This window comes from Acomys russatus, chromosome 21, assembly GCF_903995435.1.
Source record: "Acomys russatus chromosome 21, mAcoRus1.1, whole genome shotgun sequence".
Taxonomy (NCBI): domain Eukaryota; kingdom Metazoa; phylum Chordata; class Mammalia; order Rodentia; family Muridae; genus Acomys; species Acomys russatus.
In genome coordinates this window covers 51603302-51624340 of record NC_067157.1, presented here as the reverse complement: position 1 = coordinate 51624340, position 21039 = coordinate 51603302, and the positions used below count along the sequence as shown (strand labels likewise).

Below are 21039 nucleotides of genomic sequence, written 5' to 3'. Positions count from 1 at the left end.
ATGTGTGCAGTTAAAGCCTCACAGAGGCTTCTGGATAAAAGAGCAGCTCAGATCCTGTTGCTTCCACTTAGTATCTGTGTCAACATGGACAATGGCTGTGACCTCTTGAGGCCTCCGTTTTTTTTCTTGTGGACCTCCCGTGAGGGTTTAATGAGTGACTTGTAGAAGGTGCCCAGCATGAAGCCTTGCAACCCACCCCAGCATGCCCTGCTAAGCGGGCCCTCTCTCTAATCACCACCCTCCTTCTTCTGACCCTCTCCTGGCATGGCTCCTAGCTGTTGCAGGGATGAGCCTGAGTTACTGGCTTCTGAAGAGACTAGAGTATCAATGAATAAAGGTGTGACAGTTCACACTTAGGACGGATCCCACAGCCACGCACTGTACTCCAGAACAGATGCCTAAAAATGTGGTCGGTGACCCCAGGAGACCTGGGCACTGCGCAGCAATCCATAGATGGTCAGAATATGCAATACCCAGTATAAGCCCCCCAAAGCCGCTGAGGTCAGGACAAACCCTATGACAGCAGCAGAGGTTCATCCGAGACTTGGTCCTCCACATCTACCCACAGAAATCAGCAGGTACCGTATGGCCTCAGGGTTTATGGCAGACTGAGTGTTCATGCGTACGCACTTGTGTGAATGCATGGTTGTGTGTGTGGTTACATAATATTAAAGTGTTTCAGTGCAGCAAAGAAAACAATCACCAGGGTGCAGAGACAGACTGTAGACTGGCGTCGGCAGGGTGGGGGTGGGGGGGTCTTTGTCAACTACACATCAGAAAGGGGATTACTACCTCAGATATATAAAGAACCACAAAAATTAAACACCAAAATCCAAAGCATCCATCAACAAATGAACTAAAGAACTGAATACATAGCTCTCAAAGGAAGAAACATAGATGACCGATGCTTCAAAAAGTGCCCAGCATCCTTCGTTATCAGGAAAATGCAAAGTAAAAGTACTTTGACAGTCCATCTTACCCCAGTTATAATGGGCTATTATGCGAAAAACAAATTCCAACAAATGCTGGTGAGGAATGTGGGGAAAGAGGAGCCATATTCACTGCTGGCAGGAGTGCAGACATCAGTGTGGAGGGTGTTCAAAACACTGAAGCTAGCACTGCCACGTAGGCCATCTGTGTCACTCCTGCGGTATGCCAGCAGGACCTAAGCCAACACACCACAGAGACATTGCACACCCATCTTTATTGTTACGTCACTGATAGAATGGAGAAATGCAACCAACCTAGATGCCAATCAGCAGATGATTAGGTCAAAAATGAAAGACATATACAAAATGTAATCTTATGTAAGTAACCATAAGGAACAATGAAACCATGACGTTCGTGGGAAAATGGATGCAACTAGAAAACATTCACTAAGTAAAATAAGCCAGATTACAAAAAACAAATACTGTATGCTTTATTTGCAGATCCTGTATGTGAGTTTACATGTGTGTGTCTGTATGTGTTGTGTGTAGGTCATAAAGCTAGAATGAGGGTCATGGCAGGGAGGGGGGAAGCAGAGGAGACAGGAGAAACTAAAGAAAGCAGAAAAGGTTATAGCAGGGGTGGGGAGTGGAGGGGGAGGAAATCGGAGGTGTGAAGGGGGCAATGGGAAGGGGAACGAGTAAGAATCAACCCACCATTTGCCTGCTGAACTAATTCATATTTTTAAACCCATTTAGAAGCCTTCACCTAGCTATGCCCATCTGTTGGACAAGCAGGTCTGTGAGGACATACCGTGGGGGCACACTCACCCTTGCACACTTGAGGACATACTGTGGGGGCACACTCACCCCTGCACACGTGAGGGTCCTTGTGCGATTGTGAACCTTGTTATGAATGTACGTTGTGGTTCCATCTTGAGCTGCACCATCGACTTTCACAGTCATGGAAAAGCTGGTCTGAATAGACGTTTCTACAGGAGAAAGAAAGTCGGTTCCTGAGACGGCACCAGGCAACTCCTAGGAGCCAAGCTGCCTGCTGACAGGGGCATGCAGAGAGCCCATGAGCCTCCTGAGGCCACACCGCCTCCCTCAGTGTTTGAAACTCTAAGTGGAGCAAAGGAAAGCCTTTGCCTCCTCCCACCACTGCTAAGGAGCCTGTGTTATGTTAAACCTGCATATCTGATCCATCCGTTTCACCTCACAAAAGGGTATATGGCTATGAAATTACCCCTTTAATTCTCTGAATATTCGTTAATTTGTACCAAGATATAAATAGATCCTTAACATTTCTTTTTTTTTTTTGAAATATTTATTTATTATGTATACAATGCTCTGCCTGCATGTACACCTGCAGACCAGAAGAGGGGATCAGATCACATTATAGATGGTTGTGAGCCACCATGTGGTTGCTGGGAATTGAACTCATGACCTCTGGAAGAGCAGTCAGTGCTCTTAACCTCTGAGCCCTCTCTCCAGCCCGATCCTTAACATTTCTGACAAAATTTGCTAATTATATTCTTCTTAGGAGAGAGAGACAGGAGAGAGAGAGAGAGAGAGAGAGAGAGAGAGAGAGAGAGAGAGAGAGAGAGAGAGAGAGAGAGAGAGAGTGAGAACAGAAGAGAACCAGGGCTGTTGAGATGGCTTAGCATATAAAGAACTTGCTGGTAAACCTGGCCAACCACCTAGGTTCCATACCAAGGACCCACATGTGGAAGGACAGGACCGACTCCCTGTTGTTGCCCTCTGACCTCCACATACATAAAAACACAAACGTTCTTTGAGAGTCTTTGAGAGAGAGAGAGAGAGACAGACAGACAGACAGACAGACAGACAGACAGACAGACAGAGAACATGAACAAACAGTTTGAAGAGATGCTGCAGCATTCAAGAGAGCTTGATGTTTATGACTGGACTTCAGGTCCTAGCACCCACAAACGTTTATAACCCTAACACCATGAGAGGGAGAGAGGAGACAGGAGGATCCCTGGGCCTTTCTGGCTATGTAGACGGAATCTCTTGTGTCTATTTAGAAACATCACCTGTCAATAGAAAGCCAATGGCCTATAGCTGAGGCAGGAAACAGGAAGGAGGGATGCAGTAGGCAGACAGGATTCTAGCACAGAGCCAGGCACGGGAGACTCGTCCAGGAAGACATGAAAGAGGACAGGCACACGGTACCTGAGCAGAGGTAATGAGCCACGTGGCAGAACTTAGATTACAATAACTAGCTTATTAAGTTACAAGCTCATCAGGGAATGAGCCTAGATGCATGACCTAGGTACTTGTAAATATATTTTGAGTCATTATTCCAGGAGTTTGGGGCCAGGAGGAAAAACATGCATTTTACACATGGCACTCTACATAGGATGCCAAATGTAAAAAGAATAATTAATATGTAAAGTTCCAGGGTGTTAATATGGTGGCAGTTTATCTTTAACCAGCTAGTTCCCCAATGAAGACAAGAGACTATGATTTGTTTATAGCTCTGGAGGACAGATATTGGGCACTAAACATATTCTGATCCTCCATGGCTAATCTCTCTTCCTCCCAGCCAAAATCCCCACAATACCTACATTTTTGGCCTTCTCTGCTCTGGCTCTTTTCTCTACCATACCTCTTGGACCTCTCCTCATGGCCGAATCCCCACTTCCTCTCCCTTTCTCCTCCCCTCTCTGGAAATGGATGTTCTACCCTATTCTCTTTAATGCCCAGCTACTGGCTGTCCAGCTTTACTGGCGAAGCAGAAAACAAATGGTGACAATTTTACACAAACATGAGACAGGAGATACTTAGAATAAACACTACAATGCCACGTTTGATTGAAACCAGATGGTGGGAAAGAGAAATCAGCATTTGAATGAAAAAGGGTAAACTGTACACTGTGCACAATAACATTATGCCAATATGGCTTCCAGGAAATGTGAGCCCCAGGTTCAGGGAGAGATCATAATTCAAAAGAATAGGAAAAGAGTGATAGACACAGAATGCCTTCTTCTGGGTTCTGTGCCAACACCCAGGTGTGCACCCTGCCCACATGCACACACAAATAAATATTTAAACAACAACACATATAGGTGACTTCATCAAACGATTACAATCCCATCCCAATAACCATAATTAGCAACTTGGTATTCAGCTTTTTCCTAGACCAGCTTAAGCAGAATTTGTGTGTTAAATTTATTTTTGCTTTTTTCTCATTTCTTTTACTATGCTCAAGGGAGTGTTTTCTTAGAGAACCGCAGCTGATCAGGAACCACCCTCAATTCTCACTAGGATGAAATATGGCTTGTGTCATGGGAGATGCAGAGGCTGGTCTCTATCAGCAATGCTGCCCCAGGGTCAGGCTTCCCAGTAACACCCCTCCCCCACTGTGCTCCCTCCCCCACACATTACCAAGGATCCCTGGGGATCAGGAGCCTGCCTCGGAGTGTCAGGACTTGATTCTCTCTTAGTTCCACTCTGAGCTCAGCTGTCCACACCCTGCAGAGATGCACCCTGACTCCAACTGGGACATGGTGGAGGAACTTCCCTTCTTTCTAATGTGAGTTGAGGGCATCTGCTGCATGCGCCCAGACATTGCAGTCTTTTCCACCCTGTAGGCTCAATTTTCTTAACCAATATATTTTATTACAACTTATTAACCGAGCGTGCATCACTTATAACCCGACTAACCAAAACAATAGGAAAAGAGGTTTAAAGAACACAATAACAAAACCATAAGGATATTAATTCCGAGGAACGATTCTCCTGGCATAATCCTCAGGATTTCTACTGCTGGAACCTGGAGTAACCAGAACTCGGAACCTCAGCAGGAGCCAGAGCCCCGAAGCCTTCCCTCAAGCAGTTCTCTCTAGGAGCGTCTCAAAGTGGAGCGATGAACAGCCAAAAACTACCCCAAGTCTCCAAAAAAATCTCACCTCCAGTTCTGGGTGGGCTCTTTTGTATATCTCCTCCCAGAGTCTGTTCACGGGATCTTTTCAGCTGGCAACAATCAAGTTCCCGCATGAGGTGGTTGGTCTTCTAGTGGATTAACCTTACCTGTTCTCTCAGGAGACTGTTTAGATCCTGCACTTGGGATCCTAGAAACAGGTCTATCTCTCCTTCCCCACCCTGACCACCAGCGGCATACCTTCTGAGGGCTCCAGCTCGACGACACACGTCAGCCATAGCTGCTGGTTATACGTAGACAGCGGGTGCGAACGCATTGGAATGTGCTTTAGGTGAAGCAGAAGGAAAAAAAAACAACAACAACAACAAAGTAATCACATGACCTGCTCACAGAATCCCTAAATATCTCACCTTAATGTATAAAGCAAATGTTTTACCCACAGCTCAGATCACAAGCCCTGGGGGAGCTGGGTGGCTTTCCTTTGCAGAACACAAGGAATAAGCCTCCTGAAGAAAGCAGCGGCCGCTCTGCCCTCCTGCCTCTTCAGGACCAGGCAGCAAGTCTTACCACCAGAACCACCAGCAGCACCGGCGGACTGGGCACGCCACTGGCTGACACTTGTTATTCTGGGCATCAGTGAAGTCTTGAGAGGACTATGTCACAATGGTGGCTCTACAGTGTCTCCCAGTATTAAAGACATCCAAGGCAGTGGTGGTGGCAGCTAACTGTATACAGTTTCTCTCTTTGTCCTTTTAAAAATAGTAAGAGAGTCAGGCGTGGTGATATATGCCTTTAATCGAAGAACCCAGAGGCAGAGGTGGGTAGAATTCTCTGATTTTTGAGGCCAGCCTGATCTACATGTCAAATTCCAGGCCAACCAAAGCTACAAAAGTGGGACCTTTGCCTCAAAACAAACAATGAGAGACCTTAGTATGTAGGCAGGAGAGCAGAAGGGAAGTCAAACCATGACACTGAAACTACGTGGAACACAGTGCTGTGAAAACGCAGGGCACGATCAGTTACAGAGACCGGCTATGAAAGACACAGGAGAGAGACCCCATTGCTTACTTCTCCAGTGGAAAGGACTTGTTTTTGATAAAGGTGATGATAAGTCGAGGTACATGTAATAAGGACAAGCCGGCTTTCATTTAAGTGGAGCTCGTGCAGGGAATCTCCAGCAAGAAGAGGTGGCTACTCTCTTGGACCATGGAACAACATGGAACAAGTCCTGACTTGGACAAACACCGTGAGACGGCAGGCCCATAAAGCGCTTCTCAAGCAAGCACAAGCACCTGAGGTCTACACACTTGTCCCAGCATCCTCGAGGGCTCACTGGCCAGCCAGCCTTGATGGTTCGGGCAGCAAACTGTCTCTGTCATTTTTTTTTTCCACTTTGGAAGCTGTTAACCTGCACTTCTGGTTTACTCGGGTAATTAATTTTATTCCTTCTAAAGTCTCTGATGGGGTTGAAGACTTAATTTTACAATTAAGCTTAGTTGTTTAGGGATTAAGATGTTTTTAGGTCTAGATAGATGTTTTAAACTGATAGAAATGAGATATGACAGATATTGATTTACATTCAGAATTTTAGACTCACCAAGATAGGAAAGATGTTTTCTTCAAGGCTGCCAAATACACATAGCCAAAACACTGTACATGTAACATTAGTATAATTCCTGATTGTTTTGTGGTTCTTCTTGCTGTATGTAGTTTTTGTTTGTTTGTTGTTGTTTTGGTGTTTTTGAGACAGGGTTTCTCTGTTTATCCTTGGCTGTCCTGGACTGGACTCGCATTGTAGACCAGGCTGGCCTCGAACTCACAGCGATTCACCTGCCTCTGCCTCCCAAGTGCTGGGATTAAAGGGGTGCACCACCACCACCCAGCTGTTTGTAGTTTATTTTATATATATGTAATAACATAAATGTATATGTAAAAAAAATTAAAAATATTTTTTAAAAAAGAAAGGAAAGGAAGAAAGCAAGCTGCAGCTGATGGCTCCTGAGGACCCAGCCCTGTGGTTGGCCTCTGGCCTGCACACACAAGCATATATACACAGATTAAGCTTTTTAAAAAAGGATTGATGGCCGGGTGTGGTGGCATACACATTTAATCCCAGAGGCAGAGGCAGGTGCATCAATGTGAGTTCGAGGCCAGCCTAGTCTACAAAGCAAGTCCACGACAGCCAAGGCTACACAGAGAAACCCTGTCTCAAAAACAAAAAACAAAACAAATCAAAACAAAAAACAACAACAAAAAAAAGAAAGGGTCAGTGCCTAAGTCACCACTGTAAACAGCAGGTGCAGCGGGGTTCCCTGTCACTTCATGAGCAGTCAGGACGAGCTGACAGCACTTGGAACTGAGCTGACCAGAACCTGAGCAGGAAATGAGAGCTGTGTGTCTCCTGAGAAGCCAGGGCAGGGCAGGGCAGGGCAGGGCAGGGCAGTCCGTCCTCGGAGGCTCCCAGCACGGCCACTTTTCAGAGACAGCACAGTCTACAATGAGCGCTCCCCACTTCTTACTTAGAGCCCCTCTTACCTTTTTGCTACTATTATGTGAGAAATTAGCAGGGGAAGTCTGGATCACTTCAGGTCCTAGAGCAGCAAAGAAGAGAAGGGGAGAAAGAGGATTCAAGTGATTAACTTACTGGTTTTGTTTTAAAAGCAAGGAAGACTTGTGCATTAGACAGAAACGGTCTCTTGTACCTGATTTGATTTGATTTTTAAAAGAGATTTTGTGTAAGTGGGTAAAATACTCAAACACAAAACAGATACTGTGCCGTGTGACACCGCTTACATGCGCCTTAAGGCAGAAAGACCAACAAGCAATGGTGGGGTCTCTGCAGGCTCCCTCCCTGCTGCTCTCCACAGGGCCCCTAGGAAGAGCTGCTAGGAAACAAGGCTTGTTAATACATCGATCCAATTAATGGAGTCTTCTAGAAATATTAAGCAGGAGCCACAGTGACAGACTTCCCAGTATAAGCATAACACATGGCTTTTTTACATAGACAGTTTATTTTTTAGACAGACGGCTTATTAAGTTCTTCCCCAATTTTACTGCAATTAAAATATACAAAGAACCTTCTATTTTAAGCACATGTAAGAGTGCAACTCAGAAGGCTTCGGTAATCTGTACTGTGTAGACGCCATCATCCATCTCTGTAGCTCTTCTAGTAAAACTCAGTCAGTAAGCTCCCGACCCGACTCTACCTCTCTCTGCCCTGGTAGCCATCTCTGTGGACCTCCGTGTGCACGGGGTGTCAGAGGACAACTCGAGGTGTCCTCCTTTGGAATTGTGAGGCTTTGACAGCAAGTGGTCCACTGGTTTTACCCCATTGTTGTGTACCAGTTGCCTGCAAGGAAGTGCTTTAAACCAGTGGTTCTCAACCTGTGGGTCACAAATGACCCTTTCACAGGGGTTGCAGATCAGATATTTATATTATGACTCATAACAGCAGCAAGAGTACAGTTACAAGGTAGCAACGAAAGTAACTTTATGACTGGGGTAACCACAACATGAGGAACTGTGTGCTACCGAGTCACAGTATTAGAAAAGTTAAGAACCATTGCTTTGAGCCGGGCGTGGTGGTGCACGCCTTTAATCCCAGCACTCGGGAGGCAGAGGCAGGAGGATCGTTGTGAGTTCAAGGCCAGCCTGGTTTACAAAACAAGTCCAGGACAGGCAAAGCTACACAGAGAAACCCTGTCTCAAAAAAAGACCAAAAAACAAACAAACAAACAAAAACCCCACTGCTTTAAACAGAAAGGTAAACAGCTCAGAATAGCTTCTAGAAGTTCCTGAAACTAAGCAGATTCACTAGGCCTCTCTTTCTGCCAGAGTAAGCAATAAAAGCTGAGCGTTTTCCTCAAAGGAAGGGAAGCTGAGCTGCAAAGAAAAGACCGGAGAGGAGGAAAGCCGCAAAGATCCTGACACAGGCCAGCTGCTTGGAAGAAGCAGATACCAGCCAAGCAGCCAGGAAGAGGTTTAGACCAGAGTCACTTGGGAAGGACACTCTTCAACATGCTGAGCTGCCTGCAGGCTGTGCGCTGTGCCCCAAGCCTCTCAGCGTCTGTGAGCTGTCACTCATGCTAGGGTGAGCCTTGGTGATGCCGCTGTCTCTGAGTCGGTTCTGCTCACTCATACGCCTTTAATGAACTCCTTGTTGGACTTCAGTGGTGTCTGTACTTTGGTCTGTCATGGGATCCCTCTCTGGGGTGAGTAGATGTGTGTGTTGTGTCTCCCCAGGAAAAGTTTTGTCACACGACAGCCACCTCGATGCGCCATCTTAAAGACTGGATAATGTTCAGTTGTGGCACGCGTCATATTTTCCCTTGTCCATTCATCTGTCGATGGGTATGTAAACTGGCTCACCATTTTAACTACTGTGGACACGCTCCTATGAACACAAGTATACAGAAACCTCTTCATGATCTTTATTTAGAAATCATAAGGAGAATGTGAGCGTTAACCATTTGGTACTATTTGTATGGCATATTCGTTTTACCCTTTCTCTTCAAAACTAAGGCTTCTAGAGACAAAATACAGTCTGCACCATGGTAATTTGTGTATGTGTGCACATGCACACATGTGTGTTATGGAGTGTATGTGGTGTACATATAGGTGCATGCACCTATGAACATGTGTGTGCATAGGCCAGAGAAGAGCATCAGGTGTCTTCCTCTGTCAGCCCCGATGCCAGTGCTCTAAGGCGGGGCCTCTCTCTGAATCTGGCACTTACATTTCCCAGGTGGGATGGAAGCCAACACGCCCCTCCCCATACCTGAGATCCTTCTGTCCCCACCCCTCCCCACCAAGGACACTGGGGATGTAGGCACGGGTCCTCAGGGTTCTGCAGCCAGTGCTCTTAATCTCTGAGCCATCTCTCCATGTCCTCATGCAATGTTTTAATCCGGTCTAGCTATCTCTGCCTTTTAATCAGAGAATTTAAACAACTTACATTTATTACAGACGAGGAGGGCTCATTTCTGTCTGTTCTCACCACGTCTCTGTTTCCGATGCATTTGCTTCCCGTAGCCTCACAGCTTTTCTGTTCCTCGCTTAACACCCAAAGTCATATTCTGACCAGGATTTATAACAGCTCAGTATGATAACACATTAAAAACTCTGTCCCATCTTTCAACTACAGTCACAACTGTGACATGATCTTTATGAAGACACATATATACATGCATGTGTGCTCACATTGCACATCATGGGAGAGGCTGGGGATCAAACCAATGGCCCAGGCGGGCAGCCAAGCACTCCTCTACTGAGCTGCAGCTGCATTCCTTATCTGTTATTTTATATCCAAAACTATAAAATAATATTAATTACTTAGTCTCTTATGTAGGAAACAAAGTGTGGGCTTGCAAACTTAGAATAATAGCAGCTTTTACATTATGCATTTTAAACATGTTAGCCTCTAAGTAGTAGGGAAACAGAAAGTGGATTTTGACACTGATGTCAGAATATCATGAGCTTTTATAATCATGATAGTCACCATTGCTGGACTACATGCGCTTCAACCTGCAGGCTCCCTTTCAGCAGAGTTTGATGCACTTAATTTTTTTCTTTTGATGAGCCATGCTTTATATCGCTCAGTTGGCTTTGTATGTAAACATCTTGTGGCATCCTGGAAGTGCCTGAGGTTTTATTTGTGCATGGCTGGTTGCTGCTATTGTAGGCTTCTATGCTAAAGAGCAGCCGAGGAGGAGGTCTAGCTCTTTAAACTCCCTGGTAGCCCCTGCCAGATGAGGTAGGGTGATAACAGGGGCAGCCCTGAGTCCATCGCCAATGGCCACCTTGCTTTGCTACATCTCCGTGATCAGAGGCAGCAACTGAGGAGCAGACAGAGCACAGGTCCCCAGTCAGGGAAGACAGGGTCCATTTGTCCACCTTGGCTCCTACAAGTATATGCCGACAACCCTCCACCCAACTCAGACTGCACTGGCATGGTGTTTGTACCTTGACCAGCACAACTTTGTGTCTCAGAGGCACCTTCAAGTCCTGTCAGGATGTCGCCATGTTGGAAGAAGGCCACTGTGTCACAGCAAGGTATTTTCCAAGCAGACTCCTAAGAGCAGTGCACTCCGCCTCGGGCTTCTTGCAAAGACGGGAACCGGCATCAGAAGAAGCTGGGCTGCAAGCTAACTAGGCGCCCTGGACCTCAGTTTTCATAGATGCAGAATAAGGTAGCAGCACAACGGTCCCTAAACAACCCCAAACTCTGCAGCAGTAGCACTGCCACATAAAGTTAGTAAGAAGAGGGTGTTGACAACAGTGAATTTCACTTGTTAGTCTCGGTCGGTCACAGGGTAAGTACGACAGGGTGTTTGGTTAAACATTCCCTTCACATGTCTATGGGGGATTTCTGGGTAAGACTCTCATGGTTCAGTCAGTAGACTGAGTAAAGCAGACTGCCCCACGCGGCGAAGGTGGGCCTTGTCACCCTGCTGGAGGCCTCAACAGATATGCTAAGGAGTCTGGTCTCCCTGTCCTCAGTGAGAACCTTAGTCGCCTGCAATGAGACTCAGACCTGAACTGGGGCTCACATAATTAACTGTGAGTCTCAGGCCTCTGGACCCCAACTGATCACCTGCTCTCTTGGCTCCCGTTTGCTGACTATAGATCTGTGGATTTCTTAACCTCCTGAATCGTTTGAGCCAGGTCCTTTACGTAAGTATAAAAATAATATAATTTATTATATAATTATATATATCACATAATTATACTACATATTTAAATCTAATAATAATATTAACAATGATTTATATTGTAACTCACTTATACTTTAATGTAAATACAATTATTTAAAATTATTATTATGAATATGTTATATAATTGTATACAGTAATGCAATGTAATTATAATACAATGGATATGTATATGTACATACATATATATTCCCTATTGTTTCTGTTTCTCTAGAAGATTCACAGTAATTTGTGCAATGAGAGAAAGTGATAAAAACCTGATGTCATCCCTGCCTTGGCCTGGGGGCATCAATTTCCACCCTCAGAGTAAAAGCTGGACACAGTCAGGGCATTTGAGACAGAGTGGCTTGAGGAAACAAACCGCACTGAGACTGCATGCAACACTAACCCTCCCCGACCAATATGGAGAGGAGAGTGTGCAATGCAGTGAGATAGGCAAGCCTCGCTGGCAGTTATGACTAATATAACTTTAAGCCCTTGGTGACTGAAGAGGGAGGAGAAGAAGTTGGCTGTAGTTGCCATGGGCACAGCTGTGCATTTTCATTACCACAACGTGAGCATCATCCCAATGCCCCACCCCCAGGCCTCCTCTATCCACTCACCAGCGTGAACGTCAGTGAGGTTAAGGAACTAGCTCCTGAGGCCCAAATACCTCTGGGATATAACTAAGCCTTGATGACATTCACACCCGGGGTTGCCTGCATCCGTTACCTGGATCAGCTACCACCGACTACCCTCAGTGAACAAACTATCTTGTTCAAAATAAAGGAAAAGAAATGGAGAACTTTATCAGCCACGCCCATGGTGCAGACAGGACAGAGGGGACCTGAGCCTCTGGAACCTTGAAAACCACTCAGCTTCTGTGACTGTTTTATAGCTGCAAACAGAACATTGGGGGGCTGGAGAAACAGCTCAGTGGGCAAAGGTTTGAGGTGCAAGCATGAAGACTGGATCTGAAATCCCCAGCACCCATGTACGTGCTGGGCAGGTAGAGGCCTGCCTGTAACCCCAGGGCTCAGAGGGCAGGCATGGCGTCCTCAGAGCAAGCTGGCTGTCTGGACTAGCTGAGCTGGTGAGCCTCTGAGTTCAAATGAGAGATCCTGCCTCAATATTTAAGGTGCTGAGTAACAGGAAGCCATCTGACATGAACACCACACACACACATACACACACACACGTATACATGTGTACACACACACATACACACATAGACATCTGACACACACACACACATACATCGGATAACATCTGAACACACAGGCACTCCCACACACAGATATCTGACATCAACATCTGAACACACAAACACACGCACACACACGCACGCACACACACACACACACCAAATTGCTAGGGTGTGGCTCTTTTGCTGGACAATTCTACTGCCCCGTGCCTGGGCACGTCCTGGAACTTGGGATGTCACCAGCTCAACCTCCCTACACCCCCAGTCCCATTCACCTAGACCTTTACATGGCCTGTCTCCCGCTTAGTGGGTTCTGGATTTCCCAGGATACAAAGACTCTAGAAATGTCTGAGTGGGCTACAAAGCAAGTTCAAAGCAGGGCTGGCTTATTTGAAGAAGAAAAGGGAACAGAGGAGGAGGAAGAGGAAGAAGAAAATGATGATGATGATGATGACGACGATGCAAATAAAAGGCAGGTAGCAGAAGCTGCCAGCATTACCAAACTGACCTAGGGACCTGGCTGCTGTGAACAGCATGTCTGCACTGCCAGCTTACCTGCCACACCTCCCGAGGACACAAGGTACATGGCATGCCTACCTTCTGCCCTGTAGGCTCAGAGAGAAGGCACGTCTCCCTTCACTCTAAGGCCTGGCTGGGAGTAAGAGGGCACCGAACCTAAGTGCTGTAAATGGAAAACGATTAAAAGACAGACTTACCCTCAATCCCAACGAAGACGGTCAGTCCAAAGCAGATGAAGAAAACGACAAACATGAGGACAAAGTGGCGCTTGGAGAGTGTATAGAGCCGCATGGGCGCCAGCCTGTGGAGCAGAAGCCACGAGTGAGGACAGCAGGTCTCATGCACCTGTCCCTGCCCAGGTCAGCACCAGCACACAGCCTCCATCTCCCAAGCCCAGCGCTGGCCGCGGAAGCATACCAGCTCCCAAACCCGCTGACCACCCCTTACTAGACAGTCCTAAAAACCTTGGTAACATTTCATTCCTGTGTGTTCTGTGCCAGAGCCTTCGCCGCTGTGGCCTGCCTCCTGCGGCGCAAACTCACCCCTGTGGCTGAAGAAGAAATGCACTGTGGTTCCCATGCAGGAGAAAAGTCACCATGCCACAAAGGGGACCTAACCTTTTACACAGCCCACTTCTGTTTGCCAGAGTAGAGTCACAGCTCAGACCAACAAAGAGCCTCGATTCTGTCACAGAACCACCGCTGCTATGCCCAGACTGAGAAGACCAGGGACCAGAGCCACCAGCCATTCCCATCTGGCCTCCCTCTAGCTCAGAGTCCCTCGGAGCTTAAGATCCTTCCAGCAGAAACTGTCGTTCCCCCTCCCCCACTCCATTGTTCCCCCTCCCCCACTACACACACACACACACACACACACACACACACACACACACACACACACACACACACACCGGGCAGCCTGGTGAAGAGCAGCCTAGCCTTCCCAGAAGGCTTCTCAATCCCTCCACCAGGGGCCCACAAGCTTCTGTCACCTACAGGAATACAGAGGCCATTCACAAGGCTGACTGATCCAGCACACACCTACACTTTCCCTCAGAACAGAACATGGCGGGTAGGGACCCTGGAGAGATGGCTCAGCAGTTATGATCACGTGCTGTTCTAGCAAAGGACCTGAGTCCAGTTCCTAGAACCCACATCGGGTGGCTCACAACGGCCTGTAACTCTAGTTCCAGGAGATCTGATGCCCTCTTGGCCTTGGTGGGCAAAATTACACATACTCCAAACCCCCAATAGCCCCACCTTGTCACAGATACACATACACACACACACACACACACAATTTAAAATGAAAATAAATCTTTATAACAAAACCACAGGGAACAGTTCCTGCTCAGCACTCCATGCAGCATAGTGGCTAGGAAAACAAAGAGGCCCCCACACCTGCGCTTCACAGACCTCTGGGATCTACCTGTGTAGGTACAGCGCTGTGCCCTGCAGAGCGGCCTTGCTCTCCAGCACATGAGCTGTGCTTGCACTCCCCTTAGCTTCACTGATGAAAAAAGCAGTGCTGGTAGGGAGTGGCCAACCCCGCTAAAGAGTCCTAAGGAGGTGGCTGGCCCCCAAGGGAAGAGCTAGGGGCTCGCTGGCTGGCTGCATGTGTGGCTCTGGTGCTCGACCTGGAAGCTGTCAACCTGGACAGAGGTGTGGCCTGGAAACCCAGGGAAAGGGTATTGACTTGTGCTCACCGTGCACGCCCCTCCCTTCCACGTGCGCCTAAAACTCCCAATGGCAGGCAGGAAGTCAACGTGGGGCTGGGCAGTCTCAGCACAAAGGTGAGGCCTGGGAGCCACTGCTGCTCTGACGTGGCACTGCTGATTATGCAGGGCCCGTGCAGCCACCAGGCAAGGGAAGCCTCCAGGTCTCCCTGGGACTCTAGCCCCAGTGGCGACCCATAAGCCACCCTGTTGGCACGATAGGGACGCTGATAAAGCAAGGGTGTGCTGCCAGCTCAGATTTGGACCCCAAGGGCCTCATCTATCAGCTACAACTGGCCTCTGGGACAGACTCAGACTTCTTTGTAAACTGCAGCTCTCACTCCACGGGTGTGTGAGAGTTTATTCTGAGATAAACATGAGTGAGCATGGCCCGGGCACAAGGATCATATTGCTCTGACTATATATTCCATCACGGAAGTGTTTATGTCAGCTAGTGCTAACCAGTGCACTTACCAAATACACTAGTGGGGACACTAGGCAGGCAGGTTACAGCAAAACATGTAATCCCCTGCTGCAGGCTCAGACGCTTGGATGGTCTTTGGGACTGGTGAAACCTAAAGGTCTGTGTCTTGGCTAAGGTCACTATTGCTTCAATAAAACACCAGGACCAAAACAACTGGGGGGGGGGGAGGGAAGGGTTTATTTGGCTTACACTTCCACAGCACTGTTCAACATCAAAGGAAGCCAGGAAGGGAACTCAAGCCGGACAGGAACCTGGAGGAGCTGAGGAGGAGGCCACGGGTGGGTGGGGTGCTGCTTACTGGCTTGCTCCTAGTCATCTGTTCAGCCTGCTTTCCTATAGAACCTGAGACCACTGGGCCATGGCCCCACCCACATTGGGCTGGGCCTTCCCCCAATCACTAAATAAGAGAACACCCTCCAGGCGGATCTTAGGATCTTACGGAGGCATCAGCTAATTTGAGTGTCCCTTCTCTCTGATGACTCTGCGCTGTGTCAAGCTGACATAAAACCAGCCTGTACAGTCTGTCACTACACCGGAAAGGTTCCACCTGATAGCTAAACGGAAGTTCGAATGGGCAGAGGTAGGTGGCAAACAACCGGATGGAGCTAGAGCTGTGGAAGCGATTCTGGCTCTCACTCTGCAGACTCCAACCCCGACAGCCACCTTACAGAAGCTTTAAGACAGATGCAGCGGCGTTTCCAGGGACTTCCAGCCCACACTTTGGGTACACAGAAAGGGACTGAGACCTGGAGGTGACAGGCGCCCGAGTTGTCACAGCTATGCTCTCTAGCAGCACCTGTGGCTTCCCTAGAGCAAGGAGGCTCTGGGAAACAGGACCCAGTCAATGCACATCTGGAAAAGCTCTGTGAAAAGTGGATCCTGGTAGGAGGGCAAGTGTCCCTCTCGCTCCCTCTCCGTGACCCAGGTGTCAATTTCTATACAGTGTGTTTTAATGTAGTTTTGTTTTAAAACTGTAAGAAAGGGGCGGTTTCTAGGCAACTGCATAAGACATTTCCATGTAGAAGCTAAAATTTACACAAAGCTAAACGGACTGAGTGGTGGAAACAGTGCAAACAGAATTAGTTAGCAGCATCTCACCCATGCTAATGATGCCAACTGAGACAATGCTAGGTCACCTGAGACTCCGGGGTCACCTGAGATGCTGGGATCATGGGAGACTGGAGAGGGCCATACAAGAACTTGCTGTCTTTACCACTCTCCTATGAGCTGAACATGGCTTTTAGAAATCTCAGAGCCATTTGTGAACCACGATTGCACAATGTTAGAGGGACCTGATCCTGTTAGGTCAGCGCAACATGGATGTTAGGTCAGACAACATGGATGTTAGGTCAAACAACATGGATGTTAGGTCAGCACAACATGGATGTTAGGTCAGCGCAACATGGATATTAGGTCAGAGCAACATGGATGTTAGGTCAGAGCAACATGGATGTTAGGTCAGAGCAACATGGATGTTAGGTCAGAGCAACATGGATGTTGGGTCAGAGCAACATGGATGTTGGGTCAGACAAGATGGATGTTGGGTCAGACAAGATGGATGTTAGGTCAGCGCAACATGGATATTGGGTCAGTGCAACATGGATGTTAGGTCAGACAAGATGGATGTTAGGTTAGAGCAACATGGATGTTAGGTCAGCACAACATGGATGTTAGGTCAGAGCAACATGGATGTTAGGTCAGAGCAACATGGATGTTAGGTCAGCGCAACATGGATGTTAGGTCAGAGTGACATGGATATTAGGTCAGAGTGACATGGATGTTAGGTCAGAGCAACATGGATGTTAGGTCAGAGAAATATGGAAGGCCCTTCAGGCAAAGATTAAAAGAGGCTTGGAGGCAGATGGGGGGACTAAGGAAGGTTAGATTTTAAATATGGAATTAAAATTGCATCATTTGGCCAGACACTGTGGTACACACTGTTAATCCCAGCATTATGGAGGCAGAAGCAAGTGGATCTCTGTAGGTTCAAGGTCAGCCTGATCTACATAGCAAATATGAGGTCAACCAGGGCTATATAAAGAGCTTCCATCACAGCAAACAAACAAACAAACAAACAAATGTATTATTGATACTCTAAACCCACAATTCCTTAGCAGATGAGACAGAGGCTGAATAAGGAGACCTTAAGAAAGAGCCTGATGACACAGGTCAAATGTAAATAACATGTGATCCACCTGGAACAAGAGCTGTGTGGCTCCTTGAGAAGCTCAGTTGGCAGAGTGCTGCCCCTGTGAGCACGAGGAGCAGTGTTCAATCCCCAGCACTCACACAGAACAGTCAGAGGCAGCAACACATACCTGCATCCTAGCGCTGGGGAGGGAGAAACTTGCTGGCATGCACATACAAGTGCACACACACCTGCACATACATACTGTACACGCACCCCCACACCCCGCATTTTCTCTCCTTAAGACTTCCACTTAGGTGCTGGGTACAGGGCTCGGTGCCTAAAGTGCTTGATACACAAGTTCGAGGACCTGAGTAGCTGAGTTCACACCCCCAGCAGCCATGGAAAAGCTGGACACAGGAGTGCTAGAGTCACAGCCAGCCAGAGCCTTGGCAATCAGCAAGCTCTAGGTCCCGTGAAAATGCGTCTCAATTAACTGGACAAACAAGCAAACACAATAAAGTGGACAGCAACAGAGTTCTCTCCTTCCACTGTGTCAGCCCTGGGAGCTGAACACCTAAGCTCTCTCCATTCTCAGACCTCTAGGGTTAGGAGGGCTGCTTTAAACCTATCTCCCCACCATGGGGTCGACTTCCCCCTCCTCCTTAGAGCCTGCTGCCAACCGGAATGTGTTCTGTCACCCTCTACTGGAGGCGGCACTCTGTGCACCGCCATTTCCTAGCCGCTGATTAGCAAAGGCGGGGGCTGTAGCGTGGTGGTACAACTTGCTTGCCCAGCATGCCTGAAACCCTGGGTTCAAGTCCCTAGCACCGTGATGGAGTCAGATCACAAAGCTACCGCACACCAGCACCCAGACCCAAAGAACGTCACTCTCGCCAGACTCCAGCCCATTCACATGCTGCACTGGTGGGAACCTTCTCTTCAGGCCACCTGAACCCTACCCCACACTCGGAGTCCCACCATCTCAGGGCACATCGCTTCAGCACTCCATCCCCCATAGCTGCCCACATTGTCACCACTACAAAGGAGGACTTAGGGCCTGAAGACAAAATATGACATGGCCTGAACAGACAACCTGGCTTGGCACATGGTAGGCACTCAACACTCAGCTTTCCAGGCTGGTGGCACTCTTTGGGCAGGACAGGAGGTGTGGCCTAGCTGGAGGAAGTATGACACTGGGGGTGGGGGTGGGGTGCTCTGAGGTTTCAAAGCCACATGTCATTCTGAGCTGTCTCTTTGCTTCCTACCTGTGGTTTAAGACATGAGCTCTCTGCTTGCCACTCCACTGCTGCCACAAACCTTTCCTTCTATAAACTGCCTTGCTTGTGGTGTTTTATTAGCAACAGAAAAAAGCAGCTAAGACATTTACTTGTCGCCATTACTTATTACAAAACCATGTACTTCTCTTAAGCCATAGGTGAGCTGCTGGCTGGGTAGATGTGTGGGGAATCCTTGTTTCTCTGTACTCGGGCCATGTCAAACGCATCTGCTGGCCAGCTAAACCGGTCAGAGGGCTTCTGTGGCCCCTGCCAGCTCTCTGCTGTCCTTCATGGCACACTGTTTTCCTCTCCAGGTCTGTCAACCCTTCCCCACTTGGGAATCTCACAATCACGCCCTATAATCACGACCAACCCGCGGCCTGCAAGCCCACAGAAGATCTCCCAAACGCAATGAAGCAGAATGTCCCTCCAGACTCCTTGGGCTCTGTCTACATCAATCTCAACCTCATGGGCCACAGACACATCCCCCAGAGAAGTATAACATGCCTTCATTGGAAGGCCTCTTCCCATCCCACCTGCAGCCAAAATCCAAACTATGGGAGCCCTGCCACCCTTCAAACGTACACCCATGGCCACCTCCCAAGGGACTGCTTCCCTTGAGATGAAGCCTGTGGAGATACCAAAGCAAGTGTGCAGATAATGCTAGAAGGCTCTCTGTGTGACACAGGGTCTCTCCAGGGCACACCTGGCTCTTGCTGCTCTTTGCATCTCCTTGTCTCTGTTCCCTCCTTAGCTTGTCTCAGGCCTGAGATATGAGGTAAGGGGGAATTTGCTCCTCCTTCTCCATTCAGAGCCCTATCTAACTGTCCCCTGGCCCGATCCACTCGGGGATCCAATAGACACGTAAGTGGGATTCGTTTGAACTCAATCTCCTGGTCCAGCCATCATCTGTCCCCCCTGCAGCCTTCTTCACCTGAGGGTCTGGCCATTCCACTTTCTAGTTCATCAAGCCTGAATCCTAGATAACACAAGCGGTCAGTCTGGCATGGAGACTGGAAGACGGAAGCCATCTAGATCCCTCGAATCTGGTCTTGTTAGGGTGAGCCCGGCCATGCCCCACTGACCTCCAAAGAACTGAGCTCACACAGCCACTGTAGGTCAAGTCACTTTTCACAAGACAGCCTATTAACGCCGAAAGCTTCCTATGATGACACCTGTCCTCCCCCAGGCCCCAGGAAAGCAAAGTTAGACTAAGTCACATGACAGCTCCCTAACTCATGGCACCCAAACATGCTTTCGGCACTTGACTGTTATCGGGCCTCCCTGGCCTGCCCATCCCACTGCCACTGACTGACCAGCTAGTGCCAGCGCCCAGGTAGACCTCTCCTGCCTTGAGTGAGACACCCCAACCACTGTGAGAGAAAGAGAGCAGCCTACCTCTCAGAGTCTCGGGGTTTCGCTGAAAATGAACACTCTCCACTCTCCTCTCCACACTCCCCAGGCCAGAGCTGCCTGCTGCTCACAGTGTGTCTCCCACACATGATTAATGCTGAGCCACTTCAGAGCCCCAAAGCTCTACTTCCTGCGTCCCAGTCTTACTTCCTCTCCCCCTGGGCTCCGCTGCAGCCTCTGCTATGATAAACAGTCAACCACTGCCACTTCGAGATTTCACTCTCTTTTCCTAGGTCATCTTTCAGTGGCATCTGTGGCTGGTTTCGTCTTCTATGTCGAAGGCAGGCAAAGCAGCTCCATGCCACTTTGGGCCAAGGCCATCTGACCAACATCCACCACGGTTCTCAAGGGCCACGCATGCAGCATCCTGGGTTGGCCAGCTGGAAAGACCAGTCCCCATGAGCCTGGCTGAGTGCTTCCGCGTCCCTGGCACCACCGTTATGCCTACTAAGCACTTCTCTCTCCCACACAGGCCCCTCACAGTCCATAAAACAGCACTGCAGAGAGGGTGGGAGACAATAAAAGGCAGGGCTTAGCTGAGTGGAGAATGTGACGGAGCACCTCAGGGTGCTGGCTTTACCCAGAAGGAAAAAAGCCCATGCCAACAATCGCCACCTTTACAGGACCCCGATGACAGCCCAAACCATCACAGGAAACATGTTCACTCCCAAGACCTTGCTCATCTCCTCAAGCCACTAGTGGAGAAGACTGAAGTACAAGGCTGGGGAGTGGCTCGGGCAGTAAGGTGTCTGTCATACAAGCACCAGAACCC

The 21039-nt window shown here is 48.4% G+C and overlaps 1 protein-coding gene and 1 long non-coding RNA gene across 3 annotated transcripts in view; one reads left to right on the top strand and one right to left on the bottom strand.

Moving 5' to 3' along the window:
- Positions 1-21039, bottom strand: part of Tmem181 (transmembrane protein 181) — a 53000-nt gene that overhangs the window by 14785 nt on the left and 17176 nt on the right. Inside the window, exons 2-5 of the mRNA XM_051164060.1 lie at positions 13446-13549; positions 7372-7427; positions 5077-5161; positions 1797-1918 (exon numbers count right to left, since the gene is read on the bottom strand). Coding sequence (XP_051020017.1) covers positions 1797-1918; positions 5077-5161; positions 7372-7427; positions 13446-13549 — 367 coding nt within the window. The remainder of the gene's footprint in view (positions 1-1796; positions 1919-5076; positions 5162-7371; positions 7428-13445; positions 13550-21039) is intronic.
- LOC127204927 (uncharacterized) lies at positions 16746-17192 on the top strand. Of its 2 annotated transcripts, none has more exons than XR_007832572.1 (3): positions 16746-16794; positions 16838-16925; positions 17099-17192. It is a non-coding gene; the product is annotated as an uncharacterized LOC127204927 (long non-coding RNA). The 2 variants fall into 2 exon arrangements; XR_007832571.1 differs by having other exon boundaries at positions 16746-16815; positions 16860-16925.